Below are 27,085 nucleotides of genomic sequence, written 5' to 3'. Positions count from 1 at the left end.
GGTCCACATGTGCTTTGGGTAGAGCACCTCACAGTTACCTCTCCCAAGGGCTTTTCTGCTCCACGAGGAGGAGTTTTGCAGCCAGAAGTAGCACTGGGATACCGCTGCTGCAGGGCTCCTTGGCTCCTGCCTGCTCTTTGCACAAGTGCCTCGCTTCAGATCCCACACACCCACATCGCTCCTGCAGCACGTCCCACAGCACTGACTGCTGCAGCAGCCAAAGAAACACCGCACACGGTGACTCTGCACTTCAGAAGTCAAAAGCCACTCACCCCTGAACATCAGTGTCCACAAGCAGCCGGACGAGTATCCCCGTCACTGCCACGAGGATTGGGTAATGGTCCACGCTCTCCAGCCCTACGGAAGCAAAAGAAAAAGATAGAGCTGCTGCCACTTCACGACAGGCAGAGTAGGGCTGCATCGCTACTTCCACACTTGGTGGCAGAGCTGTCCAGGAGGTAGGGACCATGACTTGGGCTCTCTGGTGGGGCCAGGGCTTTCGTTAAGGACAGAGGAGTCTTGCTCATTGATGCAAACTGCAGATGCAGGCACTGCCCTCATGACAGAGCACCCCTGTCCACTTTCAAACCTCAGGAGGAGAAGCTGGTCAGGCCCGTGCTAAGCAGGCAGGAAAATCCAGCTGCTGTACAGGAAATAGAGGACATACGTAACACAGTGAGTGGAGCCAGTCTCTGCTGTCTCCAGCACCTCCACGAGGAAGAGGGCTGATGTTGCTGAGAACGGCTTATCCCAGCAATTCAGTGCACCTTTACTTGACACAGAGCACAGAAACCAAGCCTGCTACCTAAACTGCAATCCAGGGACTCTGAGCCTTTCAAAGACCTCCATTTAACCTGTGTCAGATCAGTGCTTAGCAAAACACCTCCCCACCTAAGCACAGCATGGCTCCCACTGCCACCTTGTACACCTCTGCACCGACCTTCAGTACAAGCCACCCCTTGCTCCCCAAGGGCATGTCTCCAGCATGTTCTCAGCTGAGAGGGACAGAGAGTTAATGCATGGGCTCACCCGGCAGACGGAGGTTGACCACTCTGTCAAACAAGTTCCTTTCAGCTGTCACATAGCACCTGGTTCAAGAGCTGTGCAGGGAAAATCAGAGAGGGGTTGTATTTTTTGGATGGGCCCTCCTGTGAGCAGCATCTGAAGAGCGTACTTTGGGGCAGCATGTCCTTATAGTTTGGCCTGGGTGCCTGGGAGCTGGTGGCTGCGCAGAGGGAGGCTCAGAGCACAGACCTAGCTTGGCCCTGCCATGGAAGGACCACAGTGGTTTTACCAGACTCAAACCTCCCAAGGGGGGCCAGTTAGCTCAGTGGGTTGAGCATGGTGCTGACAACAATGACAACACCGAGGTTGCAGGGTCGATTCCAGCTCGGTCCCCATGTGTTGCCTAGTCTAGCTGAGGGGTGGCATCCCTGCCCATGACAGGGAGGTTGGATTAAATGATCTCTAAGGTCCCTTCCAGCCTAGGCCATTCTATGACTCTATGATTCTATGAAAAGCCTGAGGTCAAGCCACCTGAATCTCAGCATCTTCCACCTAAATCTGAATCCCACCTACAGAAACCAAGGTATTTCTGTGTATAAAAGCTCTTGGCAAGCAGAAGCTCCAGTCCCTAGGACAGTCACAACCTCTGAAGACTGAGCTGGCAGCTGTGGGCAAAAGCAGTGTCAGCAGGGTGAAACAGTCCAGGTCCTGCTCTGCCTGGAGCTGGCAGCAGGACGGACCTACCAGCCCTGAAGCACAGGATGAGTGCAGAGAGCAATCTGCTGCTCTGCTTGACAGAACATCACTGCAGGCGGAGATTTCTGCCTGTGACCAGCACAGAAGGAATCAACTGTAAAGACACTTAATTAGTCACCATTAGCTCTCACCCAAACCTCCAGTGGGATGAGCAGGGACTGCTCCAGGCTTGACACAACTGCTGTAAGCTGAGCACCCTCTCTCAGATGCAGCATCCCTGCTCCTATCGCCCTCATGCACAAAGAGCAATAACACTGCATGCCTCTGTAGGCACGTTCAGCGGTGGGGCATGGCTTCACAGCAGCACCAGGACGTGACAGAGATGCTGCAGCACCCTGTTGTCTGCTGCCCACTCCCCAAGTTGCCAAAACCACCTGCTAAGGGCCCCTCGCTTCCCTCTTCACATGGGGATCCTGAAAGAAATCCCAGGAGCCCAGGCTGAGCACTTCCCTCACAATTGCTGTACCAGCCCTCACTGTCTTGCTTTGACTCATCTGCTCAGAGTCCCGATCCTCAACCCTTGGATCACCTCAGCCCTTGTGGTACAGGTAAGGTAGCAATGACTGCAGATATGACTGCTCCTCACCTGGCTGGCTCATACAAGAGCAGCCTGTTCTCAGGGCTTTCAAGGGTTGTTCATGCTCTAGAAGAGAAACTAATTCACTGGAGCCTATGGTGTGTTGTGGGTTGGAACAGGGCTGTCCCGGTGACCTTGGCAGGGAAGTGGACACATTCGGTACCATATTCTAGGACTGAGGCATAAAGGACCAAGATGCCTGCCCAAACACTGGGGCATGTTCCCTGCAAAGCCAGCTATGCTCTCCACAGCTCTCTGCACAGATGTACCACACCTCCTCTCCAGACTTCATGGCACTGCTTATCACACAATAATTTAGTATTTACTGAGTAGAAAAGGCTGGCCATAGCCCCTCTGAAGAGAGATTTAAGTAGCTGCCATCCTCCCTCCTGGCAGAGCTAGAAATCAGCTGTAGCCAAACTAGCTGCAAAGGAGGGGAGCAGTTAATATGTAGAGATTTTAGAGAGTAACTCCTGTTCTTCAGCAGCTGGGTTTGCTGTAGCAGCTTTTGCAGCAGGAGTCCCCACTTGACACAGCACATCTGGAGAGAGGGCTGAGGGGCCCCCATATCCCTTCAGAGGATGCTTCTTCACACTCCACTAAAGGACGATACCTGGGCAAGTCTCCGAAGCAGCAGCTCAGACGACGGGCGAGTCCAGTCCAGAAAGATCTCTGGTGCCAGCGTGACAGTCATTTCCAGCACCCTGAGCAAGCTCACCGACAGGTCAAAGCAGGTGGCACACACTTTCAGCTGCCGGCTGTCAACAAAGTTCCTCTCCAAGCGCTCTGCTGCCTGCTGGATCTGCCAAGCAACAGAGACAGCTTAACAAGGTGCCCCTTCCCAAAAGATGGACCACAACCCCCAGCCCAGCTCAGTTCCCACGCATGCCAGGGAACCACAGCACATCCAGTCCTGAGAGTTGTGTCTTGAACCTTGCTGCAGGTGGGACACGGGCACACATTCAGTATTGCACCCTGCAGCCCCGGTTGGCACGCTCACCTCCTGGATCATGCCAATGAACTCGGAGAAAGCCCAGTTCAGCTGGTTGAGGACGCTGTTGAGGAAGCTGGGGGCCAGGTCGCGGTCACTGCGGAGCAGGTCTGCCATGTGCCGCTGCAGCAAGGTAGAGGGACATGGCTCTGAAAGCAGACAGTGATAATTTCAGTGGCCTGGCCCTGGAGTGGCCATGGGTGGAGGGTAAGGGCAGGCTTGGACCCCACTCCTGAGCTCGGTAAAAGTTGTCTTGCCTCTTACAGAAGCAGAGACAGCAGGGCACTGGGAGCCAGGGTGCAAGGGCTATTCCAAGCAGTGATCTTGCCTTTCGGGCCTCCAAGTGCTTTTTTTGCAATGCCAGCCTGAATTAACCAGGGAAGAGCCCTGCACACTCGCTGCTGCCCATGTGCACAAGAGCACTGCCCTGCAGCTCAGCATCCCTCCCACTCAGCTCTGCAGAGACCCACAGTCAGCTCAGCATTAATTGCTCCTGATACCAGTGAGGCAGCAGCTGCCCGAACCAGCACAGCCACCCCCGGCTTCATGTGTCTGTGCCTGCCTGTGTCTGGGGAGGAAGGCACCTCATAAACCCCCTCCTGAGAGGCTTCTGCACGGAGCTGGGGCTTGCTCTGCCCTGAGCAGGCTCAGGCAGAGCTGCCCACGCCCCCCAGCCAAATGAACCCAAGCACAGACACGTCCCTGCAGTACGTGGCATCTTGCCACTGGGTTTTTCACTATCAAGAGCACGGACAGGGTCAGACCCACCAGCTGGGAAACAGTCAGGGCTTGAGTGGCGCACTGGCTCCCATGGCCGGGGAGGGAGAGGAAGGGGGCACAAATGGAAGGGACGCTTCTCATGAGCAGGAGAACCACTGTCAGCGAGAAGTTCACAAAAAGCATTCAACACTATGATGAAAGGGTACCAGAATTCAAACCACAGGCTACAACTTAGGGCTTGAAGAAAGAAACTTGAGCAGATTTGTAAAATATAGGGAAGAAAACCTCAATCTAACTACTTTTTCTTCTACAAGAAACTACTACTAAGTAAACGCAGGTGGAAACTCTGGCAGCATCAGCACCGCTCAAGCCATGCTGTGACCACAGAAGGTCTCTGGGGTGGCAGCCTACTCGAAAAGCCAGCACAGGCAAAGAAACACAGGGCAACCTCCATCCCATCCCTGCGGGACTGAGGAAGCGAGGCATAACGACAGGCAGATTGCTAGCTCGGATTAGTGAAGCCCTCTGGAGAGGCATAGCAGGAGACCGTCAGCTCAGATGGGAACAGGATAAATTATTCTGCAAATACGTACAAGCAAGCGCAATGAGCTTCTGTTGTTACAGAGGACACGCGCTGATGCCTCGCGGCACATAATCACTCTCGGCAGGCCAGCGCCCCAGCTTTGATCTTGCCTAAAAGCATATCTCTGGGAGGGATTTCATCACAATAAACGTCTTTGATGTCCTGCTCCCACCCGCAAGTACTTTCCCAGCCCTTGGCTACACGTGGCTCAGAGGCTGACGGAGCCAGACGTCCTTTATACATACTTAGTGGTCCTCAGTGGATTTCCTGCCCAGTGTCCCCTGAAACTGTGTAAGCCTCTAGCACTGACCATGTCCTAAAGCAACACTTCACAGATCAGTTGTGTGCGGTGGGAGGAATTCAGATTTTAGCTTCACCCCTACTTGCTTTATTTGATATTTTTTCCTCTGCAACAATCTCCTTCTGGTGGGAGAGACAGTGAGGTGCTGCTCTCCAGTCACTTCCTCTAGCTCACCATGACTTCAGAGCTTTGATAGTGCAGTTTCTCATACAGAAAATGTCATTTGTCCCCTTCGCCATCCCTCCCTGAGCCTTGTCAGTTGTCCTAGATTTTCTTTGGAGAGGTGGAATAAGAAATGCCCACAGCAATCAAACCACAAGTGAACGGCAGATTTGCACAATGGCATAACGTCGTTTGCTTTGGTTTTGTTTTCCTTTCCTTATAATTACTGCTGTGTAATTTGTTCTTTTGACTGGGCATCAACCTGATATATTCCAAAAGATTACAAGAGGATGACAGTTCAAGTACAACTCTTTTTGCAAGACTTATAATTCAAGATCCTCAGGAACTTGCTGTTTGCAAGGCACAAGTGGAGAAGCCCAGGAGTCAACACCGGAGCCCACCTGACTGTCTTCTCTGTCCATGAGGGATGATGGGGCACAGCACACCCCTACCAGATTTGTGGGTGACACTAAATAAGAGGCTTTGTCTGATGTGCTAAAGGCACCCTGAGAAACTTGAGGATTGGGAAAAAAAGCAAACACCTGATCATATCCAACAAGAAGGATAAAATTCTGCATCTGGAGAAGAATGACTCCAAATATCAGTCTTGTATAGGAAACAATGGTCAGAGCACAACCTCATAAAGCAGTTTTGTAGAATACCAGCTTGAACAGGGGACAGGTGGGGGCTCTTGATACAACGAAGAGGCGAGTGATGGTAGGAGGATGTGCTCAGCAGATTAAGGGGAGATGTCACCCCTTTGCTTGGCCCTAGGGAGGTGACACCTGAAATAGTCTTTTCTCAGGAGGGTGCACAGACAGGTCCCAGGGAGCTCACCCTGCCTTCCTGTCTCACAGCCCATGGATTTCTAATTTCATTTTCCCTTCGTGTTCACCACTCCGCATCTGGCGATGCCGAATTCCATCTACGTTTTATTTCTCAGTCATTCAGTTCAAGAAGGACAGGGAACTGCTTGAAAGAGTCCAGCACAGAGTCACAAAGATGATGGATGGAACATCTCCCTTATGAGGAAAGGCTGAAGGAGCTGGGTCTCTTTAGCTTCCAGAAGAGGAGACTGTTTATAAATACATCAAGGGCGAGTGTCAGGAGGATGGCTTTTCTCAGTGATGTCCAACGAAATGAAAAGGGAAACGGTTGCAGGCTGGAGCACAGGAGGTTCCACAAAAACATTAGGAAAAACTTTTTCACTGTGAGGGTGACAGAGCCTGGAGAGGTTGTGGAGTCTCCTTCTCTGGAGACTTTCAAAATCTGCCTGGACACGTTCCTGTGTGACCTACTGTAGGTGATCCTGCTCTGGCAGGAGGGTTGGACTAGATGATCTTTCGAGATCCCTTCCAACTTTGAACATTCTGTGATTCTGTGAGAAGTGGAAGGTCCTTCTGTAGGGCTGAGCTTTTGTGTTATCTTTTCCCCAACCTTCCCTCACTGTGTAAAAAATACTTATTAGAACTGCTGATGCATTAGCTCCCTCACAGGCTTCAAGTACCAAAGCAGTTCTAGGCAAGGATCACCACTCCTTGCAGATGAGCTCTGTGGGTTGTCCTGTTGGTCAGCCACCAAAGCCTCTTTTACCAATGTTTCAAGTCAGGACAGATCTCAACATGAATCGCCCAAACAAAGTCTACCTCATGCTTTATCCTAATTTTTAGCTAATGACTATTTCCTCATAGTCTTTTTCCAATAAGTGGTGTGAATTTGCTCCAAACCTCTAATTCCAGGTTCTTAAATGCTTTCCCTGCAGCTGGCAAAGACAATGCCAGTCCATAAAAGCATTAAAAAGTGGTGCCTCTGGTCAAAATTCTCCACAGTTTTGTAGGGTGTTTTAAGATTTTAAGCTAAGCCCAGGAATCAATGAACTTCCTTGGCTTTTGTTGCTCCCAAGAAGATTCTAAATCTAAAGACATCACGATCACTGCCAGTTTTTAAAAGCAACATAAGGAATCACCCCTGGAATACAGCAAGAGCAGCTTTGTCCCTTGCATGAGTGTCCAGATGAGATTCTCCACGGGACAATCATGAGTGGCATCCAGAAACCTAGCCCTGGTGCTATGTTCACCTTCATTTGCAAGATGTTCACCTTTCCCGAGGCATTTCCACCCACCTCCTTTACGCCGTGGTTGCCACTTGTAACTCTCTAACACAAAAGCCACGCAATCTTGGCTTAGCCTTCATTATGACAGATAAAGATCAGTCATTGGAACAGAAATCGGTGGTTTTCCAAGGCCAGAAATTATGACCTCAATACATTTAATGTGGGCAACAGAGCACGGCCCCAAGCGGTTATAGACATATCTGATGTTTCCACAACAGAAGCTTTCCCACAAAAATATAATCAAAATAGTCAGAAGGAAACTCACCCCCCAAAAAAAATAATCTAGGTGTGGAGTAGAAATAGTGAATAAAAACATAGAGTTATTTAAGATCATTAGACAGCCAGAAAGCTCCTGCACTACAGCAAGCACATGGGTTAAAATGTTCACTGAGACCAGAATGGAGCAAAGACATACGCTAAAGTGTAAAAGGTAAAGTGAACATAATCAAATGTAGCCAGCAGCTGATGAAAACAAGGAGAAAAGGAGTAATAGAAGGAGAAGACATAAAAGAAACATCCATCATGCTACAAGCAAAGTTTCTGCAACTATAGGAAAAAATTCTATCAGAATTATCACAAAAAAGTAGTAATGGGAGAAAGCGTAACAGCAGCAGAGGCCTGTTAATAGAGTTAAAAATTAATAAAGCAGACAAAGTGGAAGCCTTCAATAAGTGCTCCTATTAGATAACTGTAAAGAAGCAGGGTCACGTACTTTCATCACAGGAAGGTAATTATGTACTTTATAGCTCGCTAATGACCCAGCAAGATTTATAACTGGGCTATTTGAGAGACTTCTTGGTCAGCAGCCCAATGGGGGCTCTGGATGCTTCATCACTTACACTAGAGCTGGGAGTACAGAAGAGGAAAGCCCCAAATGGACCAGACTCAGAAGCAAACCAGTTCCACCCAATGTTAATCTGAGTTTTTGAAAGGATCCAGACGCAGATGTGAAACAGCTGCCACTCAGGGCTGTGGTTGCTGGACTGATGAAACAGCAGTGAGCTTGGGATGCAGTGATTCACATCACGGCTGAACTGTGCCTGTTGAAGGACATATTTAGAGAGGACCGAAGGGACCACTGGAGGGTGAGGCAGAAGGAAAGCAAGCTGCATTCCAGGGATGAGATCAATAATACGTTGAGTGCAAGGCATCAGGATGCCCCAGCACATGACTGAGGCTTGCACATGCCTTCAAAGCAAAGCACTGGCCAACAGGTTAACGCAAGTTTTGGCTCTGTAACCGGCAGATCCGTGAAGTGTTCCAGCGAGAATGACACTGACACCTCTGGGCTGCTAAAACATGGGAAGGGTGAACACCGGGGCTCACAGAAAAGAAGAACCCCTTTCTGAATAAGACAGAGGCTGCACTTTCTTTTCACTATTAAAAAGGACCAAGAAGTGAGTTTATCCTCATACGCAAGCACTTTTGAAGAATAAAGTGTTGTGATGCAGTGTTTAACCCAGCAGCAGCAGTGGAAGGCAGAAGTTGAGGTTAGGCATATTCTCATCAGGAAAAATCAATGGACTTATATCTGAAGGTGAGGAATCACCATTGGAAGGGCTTGGATAGTTCAACTGCCACCAGCTGATGCTTTTGATATCGTCAGATCAAGAAAGGATTTCTACCTGAAAGACCTCTTTCACTTGGGTGATCTGCTGGACTTGGAAAGGGATGTAGGTGAATTCTCTGTGCCACATTGCACAACAGCTCAAGCAGTGCTGAAGATGATCTCATGGTCCATTCACCGCTTGCTGGATGTGTGGGCAGAAGGCCTGGGGCAGATGAGTCCTGTGCTGCAACCTGAAGCCACCCTGCAGCTCAATAAAGCCAGACGGGCTGGGCCTGGCTCAGGGCCACCACTGCTGCTCATCGGGTGCGTGCTGTAACAGCACCTAGCCTTGCCTACCAGCCACTACCAGCCATGAGGAAAGCAAAACAAGTTCCTGCAGCAGCCACTGACTAGAACTGCCCCCACCTCTGCACAGAGTCCCCACCTGCTCTGAGTTGTTTGGTGCTGGCAGGGCTGAGGAACAACCCAGGGAACAAGCAGGAACACGTGTGGCCTTTCTGAGCCTCTTCCTGGGCTAACCCAGGCAGCCGTCCTGTTGCTCACCATCGGTGAGCATGAGCAAAAGGCAGCGAAGGAGATCAGGTGGTCTGTGCTCCACATGTCTCACGGATATTGTGAGGCAGCGCTAGCACACCTTTCCCACCTGTGCAGAGTCCTCCAAGGAAGCATCCTCAGAGTAGGACAAGGATGCAGCACCAGAGAAAAGAGGCACTTGCCCAAGCTCCTTGCAGAAGCAAATCCAGACAAGCAGGGATTTCCTTCAGCTCAGCAGTTTGTCCTGCTGTCCCTGCCAATGTTCAAATTGCAACAAAGTGAAGACTGATGGGTCGGAAAGCAGGGGTGGGTCATCTTCTCCTCCTTCCCTGGGCAGCATCTCAAGGACACTTCTGAGTCCCCTGTCAGCATTCATTATTGATTTTGGCTGCACCTTAAAATAGCAATCCCAGGAGTAAGTCCCTAGTAGCAGCCCAGCCCACTCTGGGCTCAGACTGTGTGGAACCAACTGGAGACAGATAGAGAGAAGCCTCGAAAGCAGAGGAACCCTCGTCTGGCCCCAGGACCCCCCAGGATGGGGGGATCTTGCTCACCACCCCACAGGACTGGTGGCAGCTCCCTGGGGGCTTGCCTGTGTGGTAGGAGGGTGAGGGGATAGTCACAAAGTCCCTCCTGCATGTATACCAGAACTTCACCATCATCCTCCAAAGACAAGAGGAACCCAAGGCTGGCACAGCCTGCACCAGGGCTCTGACCCCAGAGGTAACACTGAGAAAACAGGTGCAAGAGCAGGTCCATGATGCAGCCTCAGAGACTGCCATGTGAGCACCAGGAATGCAACTGAGAAAAAGTGAAGTCCTCTGCCCCCAAAAGAAGGGTTTCTCTAGACAGAAGAGGGGAAGGAGGGAGCTTTCTAAAGCTACTTCACCAGACAAGAGAGGGTCACACAACAAACTTACTCTGGAAACTAGCAACAGAGAGATCTCCTGGGTACCCAAGGGCAGGAGAGAGAAAGAGAACAAAAGTGCCGTTAAAACAGAGGCAGGCAGCCTCCCCACTGGAGAGGGCTTAGTGTGCACCTCCATGTGCCGCCTGCCCATGTCAGGCTGCGGCACCATCTGACCCCCATTCCCGTGCAGCTCTACAGGAGCAAGGTCTGGCACAAAGCCTTTTCCACAGCAGAGGTGGGTAAGGACTGTACCTGGATAGGGCTGGACCCTCCAAAGGTGAAACAGGGGATCCATTCTTCAGCCCAAAAAAGTTACCTTCTGCTCCCTGTGTCTCTCAGCCACAACAGAGATAAGGAACCCCTCAGGTTGGTGACAGTGACAAGAATCAAACTGCAGTGTCAAAGGTAAGACAGGCTCTCACTCTGAGAGGGATGCCTCGTTAAAACACTCCCTGCTTACAAACTTGTCCAGTGCATCTGCTCGTGGTCGACATCAGAAAACCTTCTCCCAGGCTTACAATTTAGGGTAAAGCTCTAGTAACGATGCAGTCCTGGGCCTCTCTCCTCTCCCTAGAAGGGCAGAACCCCCTCTTTCTGATGGATCTAATCCACCACACAGAAGAGTCACCAGCCAGTGCAGAGAGGCTGGGGATGTCCAGGAAACAAAATGCTGGTTGCAAAGATCAGGCCTGGATATTTGGCCAGGATCTCCCCACTTCAGCAGCCATCTCACCAGCTGGCCTGGCCCATACTAGGGACAGCTGCTAGGTAAGAGGCTGGTCCCTCTTCACTATCTGTCATAACCCCTAGTGCCCATTCCCTGCTGCACTCACTCTGCAGGCTGGGGAGGCTGGCATCCTCAGGCTTGGTCTTCAGTAGGTGTGGGAGCCGTGTGTATCTGTATCCGAATCCACAGCCCTGGTAAAAGAGATAAAGAGAGATCTTAGAGGCTGGAAAACAGCTAGGTTTTGCTGCTACCGGAAAACGAAACGCTCAGTGTCCAACCAAGCCCAGGGACCCAGGATGCTCACCCGCCACAGCCTGACAAGGATCCAGTTGGTCTGGGCCCAGGGTCGCTGCTCGTAAGGAGCCAGGAGGTTCTTCATCATGGAGATGCGCCTGCCAGACAAGGACATAAGTAAGTCCAAAGGGCTTGGGACCGGGGATTGAATAGGACACACTATAGGAACCGTGGTGCTGGGGCAGAGCAAAGCCACTGATAGAAGGGTGGTAGAAACCTCCTAAATCAACTCCAGCACCCTGCAGCAGCTCCTGGACACTCGGTGGTGCTTGACAGCCTGCCTGCTCCCCCCTCTCCCAGCCTTGCCACCGCCCCAGCCCTGACCCAGCTCCGTGGGAACAGGCAGGGCAGCACTTACTGCTCTTCTGGGATCCTCTCTACAGCACGCAGCGAGTGGGGGTAGCAAACGTAGCTGGCCAACGCCTGCATCAGGGAGTCCCGGATGTCTGAGGAGGAATGAAAAGGGACTAGGCCAGGCACCCCAGGACACACAGCATACTGGGAGCACCTGAACGCTGGAGGCTGAGAGGGATTGACCCTCCCCAGCCAATGTGGAGAACACATTTATACCCAGGCAGCTAAGGGATAACCCCAGACTGGGCATGCAAGCAGTTGCAACAAGAGTCCTGCTCTCAGAAGGGTATCCTAGGTCATGTATCTAACCTTGGAACAAGCAGGATACACAGGACAAGGGCAGTGCCCAGCCTCTCTTTGTACATGGAGGTATAAAACACTCAACATATTCAGTAGATAGATCCCAATAGAATTCTGGTGAGCCACGGGCAGTGGAACCGGCCAGACCTGCATCATCATCACCCCAATGCAGAGGACTGCAGCTTCACCTGTGCCTACAATCCTCGAGTCAGCAAAATGCTTGGCCAGGATGGCAGCGAGGCGCATCAGGGTCTCTTCATAGCCTGCAATGAGAAGAAGAGGGTCATGCCTATGGCCTGATGGGAAGCCCTGTGGACCATTTCACAGGCCATTCCTGCTACAGCTAACTACAGCTGGGAAAACACATTCTCTCTAACAAAGCCTCACCTCAGTCTACAGAGCCTGAAACAGTTACTCAGAGAAAGATAAAACCGTGCAATCAAGTTGGACAGCAAGGGAGAGATGCCTAGTGCAGAAGAGGCTGAGCAAGTAACACCCTAGATCTACATAGAAAAGCCATGTCCACACTGCAAGCGCTGAAGGAATCTGCTACCACTCAGTTCTGCTGGTCCCGGAACAGTTGGCACAGATCCCACCTGATGGATGGGAAGACTATGTCTTGTTGCTGGGAACAGAAGCTTTTCTTACCTTCGCAGGGTCTGGAAAGCACAGAACTATTTGCTAAGAGCTCACTTAGCCAAGAAAAGCACAGAACATACACAAAGGTAACCCACCTAAAGACAGACTCATGACATCAAGTAGGTGGTGATCTCCATAGGAACACAGCCAAACCCCAAGGGGATTTGAAAGCAGTCCCCCATTCCTGCACTCACAGCACACCTCCTCTCATCCAGAAGGGATGACACTCAACCACCACTACTTCAGCATAAGGATGTAGTTTGCTTTAGACTTTATCAGGGCATAATTAGCAAGGCCTCCCCATCCCCTTACCTGGAAGTTCCTCCATGCTGTTTACAGGGCTGAAGTAGTTTTTGAGTGCGCTGTAGCTGTTCATAGCCACGCTGAGGTAGAACTCTGGCATGAAAGCAAAAAGTGAGCCTGTCCTGTCACCATGCTCAATGGTGCGGATGCACACTCGCAGCAGCCAATATATATCCTGCATCTTCTCCTGGCCAGAGAGAACACAATAATACCCATTCAGCTTTGTCCAGCTTCACTTTGGAGAAACACAACATTCAGCACCACACTTCAGAAACATTTCCACGTCTGAGACGTTCCTCAGCTCCCTGCTCTAAGTTCATTAACCAGATCTGCACCATTCAGTCTTTTCACGGAGACACAGAAGTGTCGAGTGGAAGGAACAACCTCTATGCCGACCTCAAGCTCAGAGCACAACCATCACCAACCTGACCTTAGATCAGCTGTGGCTTTGTCTCACTAAGCTTTGAATCCCCCCAAGAACCACTCCCTGGTAGGGCATCTCTGACCACACAGGTCTGGCTGCAAAAAGGACGTGCTAGTTTTCATTCCCAGTAAACTGGCTGAAAAAAGGCAGGCACTAAAAAACCCAGCATAGATCTGCCGGAAAGAAAGCTGGTCCCTTATAGGAATTAGATGGGAACAGGCTGAAAGCTCATACCAACTCAGATCTTTGCAACAGGTGGCCAGAGCCTTTCAGACTCTGTGTCAGGCATTCAACCAGACTTATTGTCCTGAGGAACATCAGCCTCTTGCTTCTCTAATCAAAACTAGCTACAAAAGTCAGCACCAACAAAGTGATAAAAAAGGAAATACTGTTTCACATCCTGCAATGCCAAGAAATATCATAAGCAATAGCAATTTGCACAAAAATAGACGCAGGAGGGTACCATTTCTAATTAAGAAAAAAATTAAAATTAGAGGTGCACATAAGTGATTTCACTTGCCCAGTGGCTTTTCTAAAGTATGTCACTACCATCTTCTAGGGATTTACATGGGTCTGTTCTTTAAATTAGATTGAACTAGTGAAAATCGACTAAAAGACATCTCTGTCTCAATACCGACACACATCTCAGCTCAACTGTTGCTTTCAGGATAAAAAGCTATTGTGCAGATAACATTAAGGTAGAGAAAGCTGCATTTGGTTTTGTTAAGACCTGATTACCTCGAAACATCATTTCAGGTATTGCCAAGCTAGAGAAGAAAGCCTACACCAAGAGGATACAGAGATGTGATTATCCACAGTGTGATGGAGAAATTCATCATTGTAATAAAATAAACTGAAACGATCTTCCCACTGGGATGTTTTGAAGGCAGGATTATCTACTTTATGAGTGTTTTTAAGCTGTAGCACTCCCTTTTGTCTAACCTTGAATCCCTCAACTCAGAATAAACAAGTGATTAAACCCCCTGTGGAAGGAGCAGCCTCTCCTGTGCTCTGACACTGCAGCCAGAGCGTGATTTCACCTCTAGACAGAACCAGCCTCTTTCTCTCCACCAGCAGAGCCTGCAACTCTCGTACAGATGTGTCCCTCCACTGCACACAAATCCCAGGGATGCAGGGTGGATGTCTCCTCTGGGCAACAGCAGGGACCTGTGATGGCTGTGAGATGGAGCCCTGAAGGTACAGGCAGTGTGGATAAGCTTCTCCGTGCAGCCATATCCCTCTCCAGAGCAAGCTTGCTCGGCTCCTGGGGCACATTGTGCAGCCTGAGGCAGCTAGTGAACTGCTCTCCCTGCGGGCCATGCAGACCAGGATAGCAGCACAAGTGAGACAGGCTATAACCTTCACTCTCAGATGCTGCTGATTCATCCAGAAAGGTGACACCACACTGCTGACAGGAGGCAGCCACCTGCATTTAATATGACAATAGATCATCTAGAGACACGAATAGCGTTTCTGCCATTGCAGTGACACCTGCAATGCACACCAGTAATGTCTCTCAGCCTTTCAAGAGCAGTCTGAGCAGAAAGGTTTATTTTCTGGCAAGATGGGCTCTGCTAATACAGCTGGAGAGCTTCTGCAGCACAGCATTGTGCCTTGCAGTCCTGCTCTGGGAGTGAAGGAGGAGACGAGCAAAGAGCTCAGGATCAGCCACCGCAGCTCTGCCAGGCATGTTCATAGGAACTACCACTCTTCCCCTCTCTGTTTACATCCTGGGACACATGCAGAGACTCTGCTGCCACTGCGGGTTCAGGTGAACGTGTCTTCTTCCCCAGTACAGAAAAAGCTACAGAGATGAAACAAGGTAATGTGCAAGGGAAGACAGGAAGAGGAGATTAGCAAAGCATAACAGTACAACTGCTCCTAAGAAAAGAGATCAGAGACTTTATCCTGGAAAGTGGACGCAAAGAAAAAGACGCACGCAAAGAAAAAGAGACGATGTGTACAAACAGTCACCGCATTACTAAACACAGAATGCACTCTATGTGGGAACCAAGTGAAGAAGAGGAGAACACATGAACAAAACCCTTAGGCTTGGATCCTGCAGATTTCAGGAAGAGCAACACTAGCAAGATCTGTGACACACAGCAGAGCCCAGGGAAATGGTTCTCACTCACCTCTATCCTTAAGACATGCCCTAAGAACTGAACCTCCTTTGGACCTGCATCCTCCTGCCCGCAGTGTAGAGACCCAATGCCCCAAGGGAAAGTCTGCAGCACCACATGCGCTTCAGAGCAGGCTGGGCTGCGTCCCAACAAACACTACAGGACCAACCCTCGGACAAGACGGGGTCCAGGCCTAGGAAGAACTCTCTGATGCACAAGAAGGGAAACACAAGTCCCAAAGATCATCAGCATTGCTCCAACACCAAGGAAAATGACACTTGTGACATGTGAGACAAGTAGCACAGGTAGAGGCGCACACTTGTTTGGTCTCCTCTGAGCTGCTTGCATTATGCTCCTGCCTACCTTTGAATAAATGGTGACATTTATCCAAGCGAGGCGTCGGCTTAGGTGATTGAGCTTCTCAGAGAAGACCTTTTGGCTCTTCACCAGTTCCTCATGGATGTCTCTCCTCTGAAAAACAGCAGAGACGTGAGGGCAGGTGTCAGTGTCATTTACAGCATCCTTTTTCAGAGCTGGACAAATAATGCAAAAATAAATACCAACTTGGGGCTAGTTAGGGAGTACTGGCAGGAGGGAAAGGGGGCAGCAGCCTTTCTGCAGAGGGAGTGGGAATCAGTGCTATAAAGAGCGCTTATCAGTCTCAGCTGTAGCCCACAAGGCCTGATGCACACACTAGTCCAAAGCAGCAGCTTTAGAGTCAACTACTGTCATACTTTTTTAACGCATCATCAGATACACTCAGTTTCTGGTAGCTGGAATAGGACAAAAGTGTTAGCCGTGCAGCACCAGAGAGTCCCCAAACCAGGAGACTGGCTCAAAGATATCTGCAGCACGTGGAGGTTTGCAAACTGCCACAGCTTGTCTGGGAGAAGCCAAAGTGGTTGCTTCAGTCCCTCTGTTCCTTGAGGCAGTGGTACAATGGGTTGAGTGTGAAAAGCAGGCCGCCAGCTCCAGGTATGGGTTACTACCCTATCCAAGACACTGGCTGCTCCATCCTTTTTGCCAGGTACTGAGACTCTACCACAGAAGGAATCTGAGAGTCCAGAGACACTTACTCTCTTTGGGCAACGGCTGATTTTTTCCTCTGTGTCTTTCAATGCCATAGCATATTCATTCACATCATCTGACACGCCAACCATCTGAAAAACAGCAGATTCCAAAAATGAGAGGGTTTTTTCCCCTAGACGTATAAGCATGCAACTAGATCTCCCATGGGGGTTAAGAGGAGGAAAGGGCACACACAGTCACAAAATAAGCAGAAAACAGCGAGTCAGTGTAGAAGCACAGGTGTTGGGGGAATGGATTCCTGCATGTCACGTGCCGCTTACCTTCCCAAGCTGCTGGTGCACGCTGAGGTTGTACATCATCACTATCCCATCCAGGACTTCCAGGAGGGAGTTCTCTGTGATGGGCTGGTCCAGCTCCTCTGGGGGTCTACCCAGTAAGAGACCCTCATTTCCATGGCTGCCTTCAACTGCAACGCAACCCCAAGACAGGATAGTTCTCAGCAAAGGATTTTGGCACCTCAGTTTCTGCCTGCACCTCTCTGAAGCCAAAGCCCTGCTGTGTCTCTGTAACGCAGTGCTCCTTCCCAGCCCGTGTGATTCACCAGATGCACCAACATACCATTCCCATTCCACTGCCTGCATCAAATTGATCTGCCAAATCCATTCAAACAGACCCAGGAATGCAAGTCCCACTTCTCTGAGCCCTGTACATACTTTGGAGGCCTGCCTGGTCCAACCCAACTGCAGCGGTGCTGCTACTGCACACATCATCCTCTGGCTGCTCTGTGTTCGGAGCAAGCGTGGCTACAGCTGCCTCTGAACCACCTCCCTGCAAAGTCTCGCTGGACTTGCAGGAACCTGGACAGCATCTCCTGACATGCAGAGAGTGACACCATCACCAGTGTTGTGTTCAGGATGGCAAAGCAGGTAAATGTGGACTTTCAGGTATTGGCATGCCCTGGGGATGTGAAGAAGCAATACTGGGAATGAACAGATTGCGTTCCTCTCAAGAGTACCAGGAGCTGAAAGATGTCATTCTCCCACGTCCACGCTAGCACGAAGCATAAGTACTCACTGTCCTCCTCTGTCCGCTGCTCCACACTTAGCGTGCGCACTTTAATCTTCTCCAGGGTGCCAAGAGGCCGTCGTGGATTCATCAGGCTGACGGCTGCCGTGCTGAGGAAGCGATTGGCACGGCCCAGGGTGGGGGAGCTTAGCCAGCCAGGTCTGGCAAGAGCTCCACCAATGGCCAGGGCAGTGGAGGGACGCTGAGACTGAACAAAAATTAAGGGAGAAACAGTTCTAGATGTTGGGTTCAGATCAGCGGGTAGCGAGAGCGCAGAGCAAAGAAAATTTTGCTGCTCAAACTTGGTGCATCCAGGATCTTGCTGATCTCCAGTGACCCTCATGAAAGTGCAGCTGTTTATCTGGTTGCTCATGGACTGGTTATGGTCTTGCCTTTCTCTAAAGCAAAGCTCTTCTAGCCAGAGGCTGAGTTTGCTACACTAGCACTAGGGCCCCCAGAGGTGAATAACAGTACACAGCTCACCTGTGCTGTTGATGTTGCCGATTCCTCATCTTCATCAAGATCATCCATAGTCACTGCCTGCAGCTCCGCAGGGTCAATCAAGACATTGGCTTTTGCAGCCAGGTCATCTGCACAGAGCACACCAAAGCAGCTGTGACCGCAGGAGTCACCCTTCACTCCCCATGACGCAGCCCTAGGCTCACCCTCTGGTCTGCTTCTTGGCAGTAAAGAAGCAGCCAGTGAAGCTGGATGCTGCATTAGAACAAGCTCTCCTTCACCCCAGCTTCCTTATGTGGAAACAGATCTGCCCTTGCTAACACAGCAGAGATCAAGCAGTGACAGGTGCTGCTCACCCAGGACCCATTTCTGTTCCTGGTCCTATGGGCAACAAACAGAATAACTAAGGAACAAGGAGACAACAACCAAGGTTAAACTGGACTAGTGCAGGGAAGGAAACTTGAGGCCTGAGACCATTTAAGCATCCAGTTCTTCAGTGCTGTCCCATATATCCCCAAGTCACTAGGACTGAGACAAGAAACCATTCTCAGCCCAAAGGAAGCCTGTACTGACAGCTATGCTGTACAAAGCCTGTCTTTAGTCCAGTCTAGTCTCTAGCTCAGTCTTTAAAACTAGCCTGAAAGACCAGAAAAGATTACATGGTTCTCAAGTTAAGTAATCTAATTTTGAACAGCCAGGGATCAACGGGATCAACTTAAGACAGGAAAGATCATCCTAATCTTGCCAATACACTGGGGAAGAAGAAAGATCTGAGCCAAAGGCAAGTGCCACGTTAGCCAGAAACCAGAGCCAATCCAAGTCCAATGGAACAGCAAGGGGAGGCTCTGAAAGTCTGTTGCCAGAGTAGCATGCTGCACACAAACACCCAGCTGCAGCACATGCAGACAGCTGCTATTGCTTGCCCAGAGTGGTACAACAAGTAAATCCTGGACATCCTTCACATCCAGCAGAGACAGGCTGACTGTCAGCACTTTGAGAGCTCCCAGTCCATGACTGTGGTGCAGCAAGAACACACCAGAGGGTATTTCCAGACTACCCCCTTCCCTCCACCAACCACAGGTTGCTTTCAGGGACATAAACAGTAAACTCTTAACTTAAAGGATGCTCCACCCAAGCTGGATGGTGTTTTCTTCAGCATAACTTGTAGCTCATTAAAATTCAAGTCTCTTTTCCTTAAATTTAACCACAATTCATCACCCACACCTCCCTTCCTGGGATGTCTCTTCAGTGAACTCCAGCCAGGACCTGGATGCAGGTGTTGGAAATGAAAGTACTTACCTTTTAGAGTCTTCTTAAGATGAGACAGGAGACCTCCAAGTCGCTGAAGGTCAAAATAATCCACCTTCCCATTATAGAAGAGCTGAGGAGGGACATACGCCTCTAAAGCAGAGAAGGAGATTTGATTTTTCCACAAGTCCCATGCACAGAATCCACACAGACATGTAAAGCCTCCTAAGACAGACCCCAGGGCCCAGCCTAGACTAACATTTAGTGACAACTTCTGTTGTCATAAAAGCACAAGTCATTAAGGCAGAGGTGATTTCCACAATGAAACAACCAGGAGATCCACTCAGAAACAGGAGCAGCTGATGGCCATTGACAACAAGCCTCCCCACGTGTCCTCCCTCCCAGTTACAGTCACTGGGGAGAAGCTGGACCATCAGAAAACTCAATGGCTCTCCACCTGGCTACTCCACCCCAGTCACTTCACCTCACAGGGATCGTGAAGCACCTACTGAGTCTAGAGAAAGGGTAGCCTCAAGTAACACAGGGTGACAGGAGGCTCAAGCACCCATGAGAAACACAAAACTTCTTCCAGAATCCCAGAGAGCACCGCCAGGAGGCAAACCTTGTCCTAACCACAGAAATGCCTTCAAAGCCCCTCCTCCAGGCCTTACCTTCACTGCTCAGTGCATCGGGGGTCTTTGCCTTGTGGCCATCCCAGAAGAAGCGCAGGGCAGCGATAAGCCGGTGCAGGAAGCATACCATGTACTCTGGCGGGCACAACACAGTCAAGTTCTAGGGCAAGAGCGAGAGTTGAGCTGTCAGGGCAGGTGTAAAAGCACATCTTAGCCCCAGAGGCAGGCAGAAACTTTGTGTTCGCAGCCTTGCTGGCACCTCAAGCTTCCAAGCACTGGTAGAGAGCCCAGCCCTGATGCGAGGCAGCAGTTTCCACCTCTAGAAAGCACTGAAACAAGTTGGTCTGACAGAAGAAGATGGACACCACATGCTCTACCATAAAAGATAGGGCAGATCATGAACACAGAGATGAAACTGAAGAAAGGGCTTCCTGCATCCACTGCCTGCCTCCCAAAGTTGCAGGTCAACAGCCTGATGCAGGGCCAGAACAGTCTTCATCCAGGCAGTGAAGGGGATCCAAAAGCCAGCAGGCCAGCTGTGCAGAACACTATGGTCATGCTTCCTGAGAGTTTTTCAAAAGACACTCAGCTCCCACCTAAGGCTGCTCCCAAGGACTGCTCTCCTATAAATCACTGCACAGGACTTGGGTAAGCTGTCTGGTTTCTAGCCTCATTCTCCCTCCTCCACACTCCCTGCCATATCTAGACCTCAGCTGATCAACTTCTGGCAGTGGCCAGCCTGAAAGTGCCAGAGAGCTCTCAGGGCGAGGCTTGTGAGAAGGCCATCCCTCTGACTTACCCCTCTGTTGCTAGCGTTTTCCTGAAGAAACTTGCGGAATTTGTTAAGGAAGATATATCTGGATGCTTCCCCCTAGCAGGAGAAAAAACAGGTGGTAGAATCCATGTCTTGCAAGTCCCATGATGTGGAGATACTGTAGCAAAAGATCCACAGAACACTTACCCCTCCTCTGTCCTTGTTGTTCAGCAGCAGCTTCAGAATCTGAACCTGGAGACCTTCCACCACTAAAATGGGGGCACACGGCTGTCATCAGAAAACAAGCACTGGAGAGCAACTACCTGTATTAACCCCAACTGCAGTAGCCCATCCCCAGAGGAAGGCTACCTCCTCAGCAGAGGGAGCCCAGGAAGAACCAATGCCAGCAGAAAGCTAATCCCATGACTTAGAATTTTCTCCTCCACCGCCAAGGAGTAAATTTACCCACAGCTGACAAACAATGCCCTAAAGTGGATATTTGGGTTGTTTTGTGCCTCACTGCAGGTCTGCACAATAGGGTCCCAGCATTCATAACCCTCCACCAGACCAGAGCACGGCTGGCCCCCATCTCTGCAGCACAGCCTGTCCTGGCAGGAACACAGTTGGACTTTGGGCCGGGAAGGGGATTTGGAAACACCTCAAGGGTTAGTCCCCCCTGGCTGCACAAAATGTGTGGCATCTTGGCAATTTCCCTCCTTCCTCACAGACCTTCAATGCGTTTCTTGAGCCGCTGGCAGCCTCTTTCATACGCCCGCCGCCTCAGTCTCTCCTCAGCACTTTCCTCCTTCACCTCCTTACTCTCCTTGCCCTGATTGGAGGACAGACACTCATTAGCAGATCGCTGCATGGGGGAAATGCCATGCCAAACAGAGAGCAGAAACTCCCTGAAACAACGTGGCAGTGCGTGACCGCAGCTGGCAGCACAGCTAAACAGGCCTTCCCTGGCCTTGTAATGATAAGGGCAGGAGATCTTTTCAGGACACCCAAGTCAATCCACAATCCTCAGATGCTGTGAGACTTCCTTTCAAATCTGTTGCCATAGAAAACCATCTCCCTCCCCTGTCCTGAGCAACACAGCCCAAATATCCTCTCTAAGGGGACAATAAAAACGACAGGGCAATGGAGAAGCTACAGCTCTCACACAGCTCTGCAGTCCTAATGTGGCTGGAAACATGAACCATCCCACTTCCTCAGTCAGAAAACAATAGGCACAGCAGGCCACAAAATTTCTTCAGTCCTCAGTGGATGTGCCTTTACTCACCTCCTTGGTGAAGCGGTTTGGCCACCACGTGGTGGGAATGAGCTCCTGCAAACCAGCCTCCTCCACACGCAACGGGCTCTTGATGTAGAAGAACACAACTGAACGGAGCACATCGAAGCTGCAGCCAAGTTAAAGCAAGCACAGAAGCCATGATGGGACAAGGTACAGGGCATGTTTCCAAAACTGTAGTGACAGATCCCCTTCCAAACAACCACTCAAAGCTCTGCACGATCCAGAGCTCCCTTCTCCTGGTAGAAGTGCTGCACAGTTATCAGTTATCAGCATGGCAGCTGGACTGCTCTGAAAGCGGTTTTGCTCTAGGGACATTGAAGAGGTCAGTTAGATAGAAATTAAGGATGTGAACTCCACAACAATGCTCTCCCCCCTCAAAGCAGAACTTTGTAGAGAATGATGTCAGGCAGACAGAGGAGACCTGAGAAATTAGAAATGACCTATCAAAGATTTGGTGGCTTCTGCCTCCAGGACCTGCAGATCCTTGAAGTCTCCTTGGCTGCATTTTTGAGGGCAGGGAGAGCTGAGACTACAGGAGGCGCAAAGGATACAGAACATTGCTGAGTAGGTATTTCCTGGATTTCTCATGCTTCAGGACTGCAATGGTGAGCCGGAGGTAGTGAATCTAAGGAAACAGAAGCAAAAGTGATTCCAACTACAGAGGAGGATACAACTTTCCAATGGGTACAACATGGCAGAACTGCTGTCTCTGGATCAAACAACGGCAAAATCCAAAACATTGTGTACCTTTGGGCACGGGGACATAACAGATGCTGACTAGTCACAGACTCATAGGGATTCAGAAGCACAACTCACTTGTAATCCCAGGTCTGGGATGATGGGAGAGAACCTGTAAGCCCGCAGCAGGGACATCAGTAACTGCTTGAGGCACTCATGCACTTCATACTCCTGAGAAAAATCAGAAACACAGTGAAGAGCAACTGCGCAGAGTCAGGAACAGCTATAGCTCCCAGAGTGTGACCTTGGAAGGAAGAATTCACTTCTGAACTGAAAAAGTAGGTGCTCTGAACCCACAGCACTTGTCCACCTGACTGCACAGGAAAGAGTCCAAGCAGAAGTTGGTGCCTTCACTTTGCTACAGGGAAACAAGTTTCTGCACTAGTAAAACCAACCCAGGAGTCATCTACAAAAAGCCAAAATCCCAGGTCCTATTCAGCTGGACTGAATCACCCATCTTTGTATCCCCTGAACCTACCCAACAGGGTTGGCAGAACCAACCCAGAAACGCAAGAAGTTTCTCTTGCATAAATGTGATGATGGAAGAGCTGTCAGATTTCTGAGTCCAGCTCCTAGCCAACCAGCAGGATGAGAGCCAACTCTCTCACAAATGCAGAAGCCCTACCAGGGTGTTCAACTTCACTTCTAAGATGATGGGCATGAGGGAGTCACAACATTTTCAGTTAAACTTCTCATAACAGCTGGCTGAGTCAGTGCCCACCTCTGTTAATTTGTTACCCCAAAGGACAGACATGCTGTCTCCAAGCAGGTCCCTGGCAGTGATTGGCTCTGTGAAACCACCCTAGCATTCCATCAGCAGCAAAAGCTGCCTCAAACAAGTGTCCCAGGAAGGAGCGACCTCATCCAGCTTGGACAGGAAGGAGGATGGGAAGTTGGAGGTGGTTTTTGCCCAGTTGTGTTGGAGGTGGTGAGAGTGCACTGTCCATTTCCATCCCAGTCCCGCACACTTTGAGTGATCTCTTGGGGTACATGGTGGCATTTAAGACCTTCATATTCACGTAAGCACTAGTAACATGCAAGAGACTGAGTAATTTCTTACTAATAAATCTGATGTTCCCCGACATCATCAACTCCTTTATTAGTAGAAGCTTAGAAATGCCTTGTTAGCTCATTGCCAGTGTCACCATTACCAGTTACTCTGCATTCAACCCTCATTCCCTGGGTGTGAAGCAGCAGTCAGATGAGAGAGTGGTCTACCATAAAAAAAACGGGATCTTATCACCAAGAAGGGAATGAGGTTGATCACAACCAGCATTTTCTAGGGAAGGCTCCTGCCCTCAGCACCTCTCAGTGTCTCCCTGTGATTCCTGGAGAGGAACAAGCACCCTACCAACTCACCTCCATAAGAAGCCACATGAGATCCAGCAGCTGCTGAATAAGGGGATGGGCCTCCACTGCTCCTCCTCGTTCAAGGATGCTCAACAGGAAGGTCATAAGCACATCTTCCACCAGGTAAACCTTGCACTGCAGACAGAGAGCCAGGTCAACAACTGTACCTCCAACGTACAGTCACTCCCCAGCAAAAGCTGAGGTTTACCTTCCTTTGCAAGCACAGTAACAGGCACTTGCAGAAGCTCGCACTGGGCAGGCAAAAAACTTACCATAAGAGGTGAGAGATAATTGAAGATGTGGGCTAACGTAATCAACACTGTTGGTTCTCCCTGCAGCTGCCACATGGATGTGTCCTTCTCCACCAGCTTCCCCTCCTGCAACGACAAATCCAGAAAACATGGCTCAGACTCAGCCCAATCCACCCATACACCAATGACTGAATGAATCAGAGGCCTGAAGCAGCCACTGTTTGCTGTCCCATGCCTGATTGCAGTAAAAATCTTGAATGTGAGAATTCAAGATGGCAAAGCAGCCGGGCTCAGGCCTCTGGAGAGCTGCAGTGCAGTCCAGGCGTCAGTTAAAATCAGTCACGTGTATGCACCTTGACAATGTTTTCCCAAAAGGGTTCAAGTGTACATGATAATATGGGAACCCCTACAGAGGAGGTCCACTAGCAAAGCAGGCCTCCATTCAAACCAAGGCCAGAGCACATGGTGTTCCCTATGCTTTGGGCATAAACAGATCATCTCCCACCCTAGCAGAAAAAAATGGTTTCTAGCTAACAGTGCCACAGTCAACACAGTTCTCAAGGCAGACATGTGAGATTTTCACCACATCACTGCACCAGGACATCAGTAAAAGTTTAGAATATGAACAAGCTTCTTTCACGGCTGCAAAATCAAATCCAGCAGTTCAGACCACGACAAACATCACCTCTTGCACACTGGGAATGAAACTTCATAGGACTGAGAACGAAGCCCAGTATGATTTAAATTAAGTCCTGAAACTATCAGGAATCCCATTTGGCAAGTCAAAGATCTCCAGGGACATGCACACTCATGCAAAAGCATTTACACTCTCAGGCGTATGGAAACATCTGAGCTGCCAGTGTGTGCTGAGAAGTGCAGAACCACATTTCCCAGCATGGTGCCCCAGAGATCTACCCAGCAACATCAGCCTACCGTCACATCTATTCCGATATGGATCACATTCTTCAAGTAGCCTAACAGCTTGCGAGCCTTCACTAGGTCTGCAACTGGAGGATCTTGCAAGGGGCGGTAACCTTCCACTGGATAAGTAAGCAAGTGTTAAGGTAAAATGCAATCTGGTCCTTTCAGGACTTCTTTTGTTGGTGCAAGGAAAACACTGGGTCTCTATTTCACTACATACACACGCATGCCTCAGTCACAGTTCAAACAACCTTCTAAACGGATGACAAGCCACAAGCTCTTACTCCTACGTCCTCAATACTGAAAGCAGCAAGTATTTCACACTGCACTTCTGCTCTCGTCAGAAAGACTGACAAGAGCCTCCACTACAGCTGTCAACAGGCACACCCAGGACTGCTCTGACAGGAGCCGCAGGTTTCAGCACTGGCACAGGAAGGCAGTCGGCAACGCTAATACCACTTCAGAGGTCCCATACGACTGAGAGACCAGTGGCCAAGAGGCTCAGCAGCATGGCAGCAGTAGGATTTCCAAAACCAGAGAACAAGACCTTTGCAGGATTTCAGTGCTCTTGACCCTGCTCTGCACACAAGTGCCAACAGAAGAAAGTGAACTGCAGTCAAGTTATGTATATTTTACAGCCTCCAAAGATGGTCTTAGGACAGGCTCTTCTCTCTTCAGGTCTTCTCTCCCCACACATAAAGGATATCGGAGTGGACGGCTTCCGAAGTTAAAAGCAACGGACTCTTTGAACGAGAGGCTGATGGCAGGGAAGTAAGCCATTCCAGCACCCCTCGTGATGTTGTCAAAAGCAGTTCCCAGAGATATACCATTCCTGAAAGAAGGAAAACCCACAAGACTTTAGCCATGGTGGGAGAATTTTGAGGTCATCTAGGCATTCCAGGTATTTATGTTACCTGCCCTCCAACCTGCCAACACAGACACATCACTCAGCCATGTCCCATATCACTCTTAAGCCAGCACACACGCAAATATCACAGCTTTGGTGAGTAACAGCCACAGGAAGCACAGCAGCACTCCCATGTGACGGCACAGGAAGACACTGGAGTCTGCACAACATGCAGAATCCACTCAGCTTCAAGGGCAACCCAAATCCTTACGAGATGACTAAGCAGCAGGACGTTTCAAAGGCAGGTGACATTTTTTTCCTCATCCATTTGATGTTGGTAGAAATAGAAGGACAATGCTGTCAATCTACTCTTCTCTAAATAATGACATGGAGCATCTAATTGTTTTTAATTCTGGCTGACTTGTCGCAGTCTGTAGTTTAGGGCCAGGGAACAATTCATATTCAGTCTGGCTTCTGCTCATTGCGCACAGGAGTTGAAGGCTGGAGATTTATCAGCCTTTCCACAGCTCCTTGTGAATCCATGACAGGCAAGGTCTACAATGACCACAAAAGCCATCAGTGTGGCTGAGCCAACCGTAGCGTTAAGCATCACAAGAGATGCCCCCTCCTTCAAAAACTACAGACTTTGTAGCTGTAGTCTTTCTGCTGAATGCTCTCACCTTAGGAGACTCGACAGCCCCTTTAGATGGTTTCTGAACATAAAGCAGAAAAGCAAAGACTGGAACTACCAAGGAATTTAAAGGGAAGAGGGCAGAAACAGGGCTCAGTATCCTGCTGAGCAGTGATGAAACCTTTATGTTACACAGAAATCAACAGACCAGACAAGTGGGCAAAGATGCTTACAAGCAGAAAGCAATGGTGCCCTCATCAAGGTCTATCAGACAGCTGACGATGTCTCCTGCTGCCCAAGACTGCAGTAAAGGGAGAGAAAAGGTTAAACATATATCCAGGATGTTCCCATGTCAGAAAAAAAGACTACAACCCAACCAGTCCCTTGTGATTCAGGGTTGAAAGAGAGTGTCTCCTCACAGCAGCTCACACAGCATTTTTCAGACGCTTCTGGAAGCTGCATGTAAGCCACTGATTGGCA

The 27,085-nt window shown here is 49.8% G+C and overlaps 1 protein-coding gene across 1 annotated transcript in view; it reads right to left on the bottom strand.

The window, feature by feature from the left end:
• Positions 1-268: 268 nt before the first annotated feature.
• RNF123 (ring finger protein 123) overlaps positions 269-27,085 on the bottom strand; it is a 34,280-nt gene continuing 7,463 nt past the window's right edge. The window contains 28 exon segments of the mRNA XM_009864779.1: positions 269-357; positions 1,030-1,082; positions 1,084-1,100; positions 2,952-3,140; positions 3,339-3,478; positions 11,056-11,140; positions 11,254-11,341; positions 11,602-11,689; positions 12,086-12,160; positions 12,849-13,026; positions 15,750-15,857; positions 16,463-16,546; positions 16,736-16,881; positions 17,490-17,688; positions 17,964-18,070; positions 19,239-19,340; positions 19,859-19,979; positions 20,619-20,690; positions 20,781-20,842; positions 21,303-21,402; positions 21,856-21,973; positions 22,419-22,492; positions 22,684-22,776; positions 23,965-24,090; positions 24,228-24,332; positions 25,140-25,254; positions 25,834-25,959; positions 26,839-26,906. Of these exon segments, the coding sequence (XP_009863081.1) occupies positions 269-357; positions 1,030-1,082; positions 1,084-1,100; positions 2,952-3,140; positions 3,339-3,478; positions 11,056-11,140; positions 11,254-11,341; positions 11,602-11,689; positions 12,086-12,160; positions 12,849-13,026; positions 15,750-15,857; positions 16,463-16,546; positions 16,736-16,881; positions 17,490-17,688; positions 17,964-18,070; positions 19,239-19,340; positions 19,859-19,979; positions 20,619-20,690; positions 20,781-20,842; positions 21,303-21,402; positions 21,856-21,973; positions 22,419-22,492; positions 22,684-22,776; positions 23,965-24,090; positions 24,228-24,332; positions 25,140-25,254; positions 25,834-25,959; positions 26,839-26,906 (2,928 nt within the window).

Source organism: Apaloderma vittatum, unplaced genomic scaffold (genome assembly GCF_000703405.1).
Source record: "Apaloderma vittatum isolate BGI_N311 unplaced genomic scaffold, ASM70340v1 scaffold40492, whole genome shotgun sequence".
NCBI classification, from domain to species: Eukaryota; Metazoa; Chordata; class Aves; order Trogoniformes; family Trogonidae; genus Apaloderma; species Apaloderma vittatum.
This window is presented reverse-complemented; position numbering and strand designations above follow the sequence as displayed.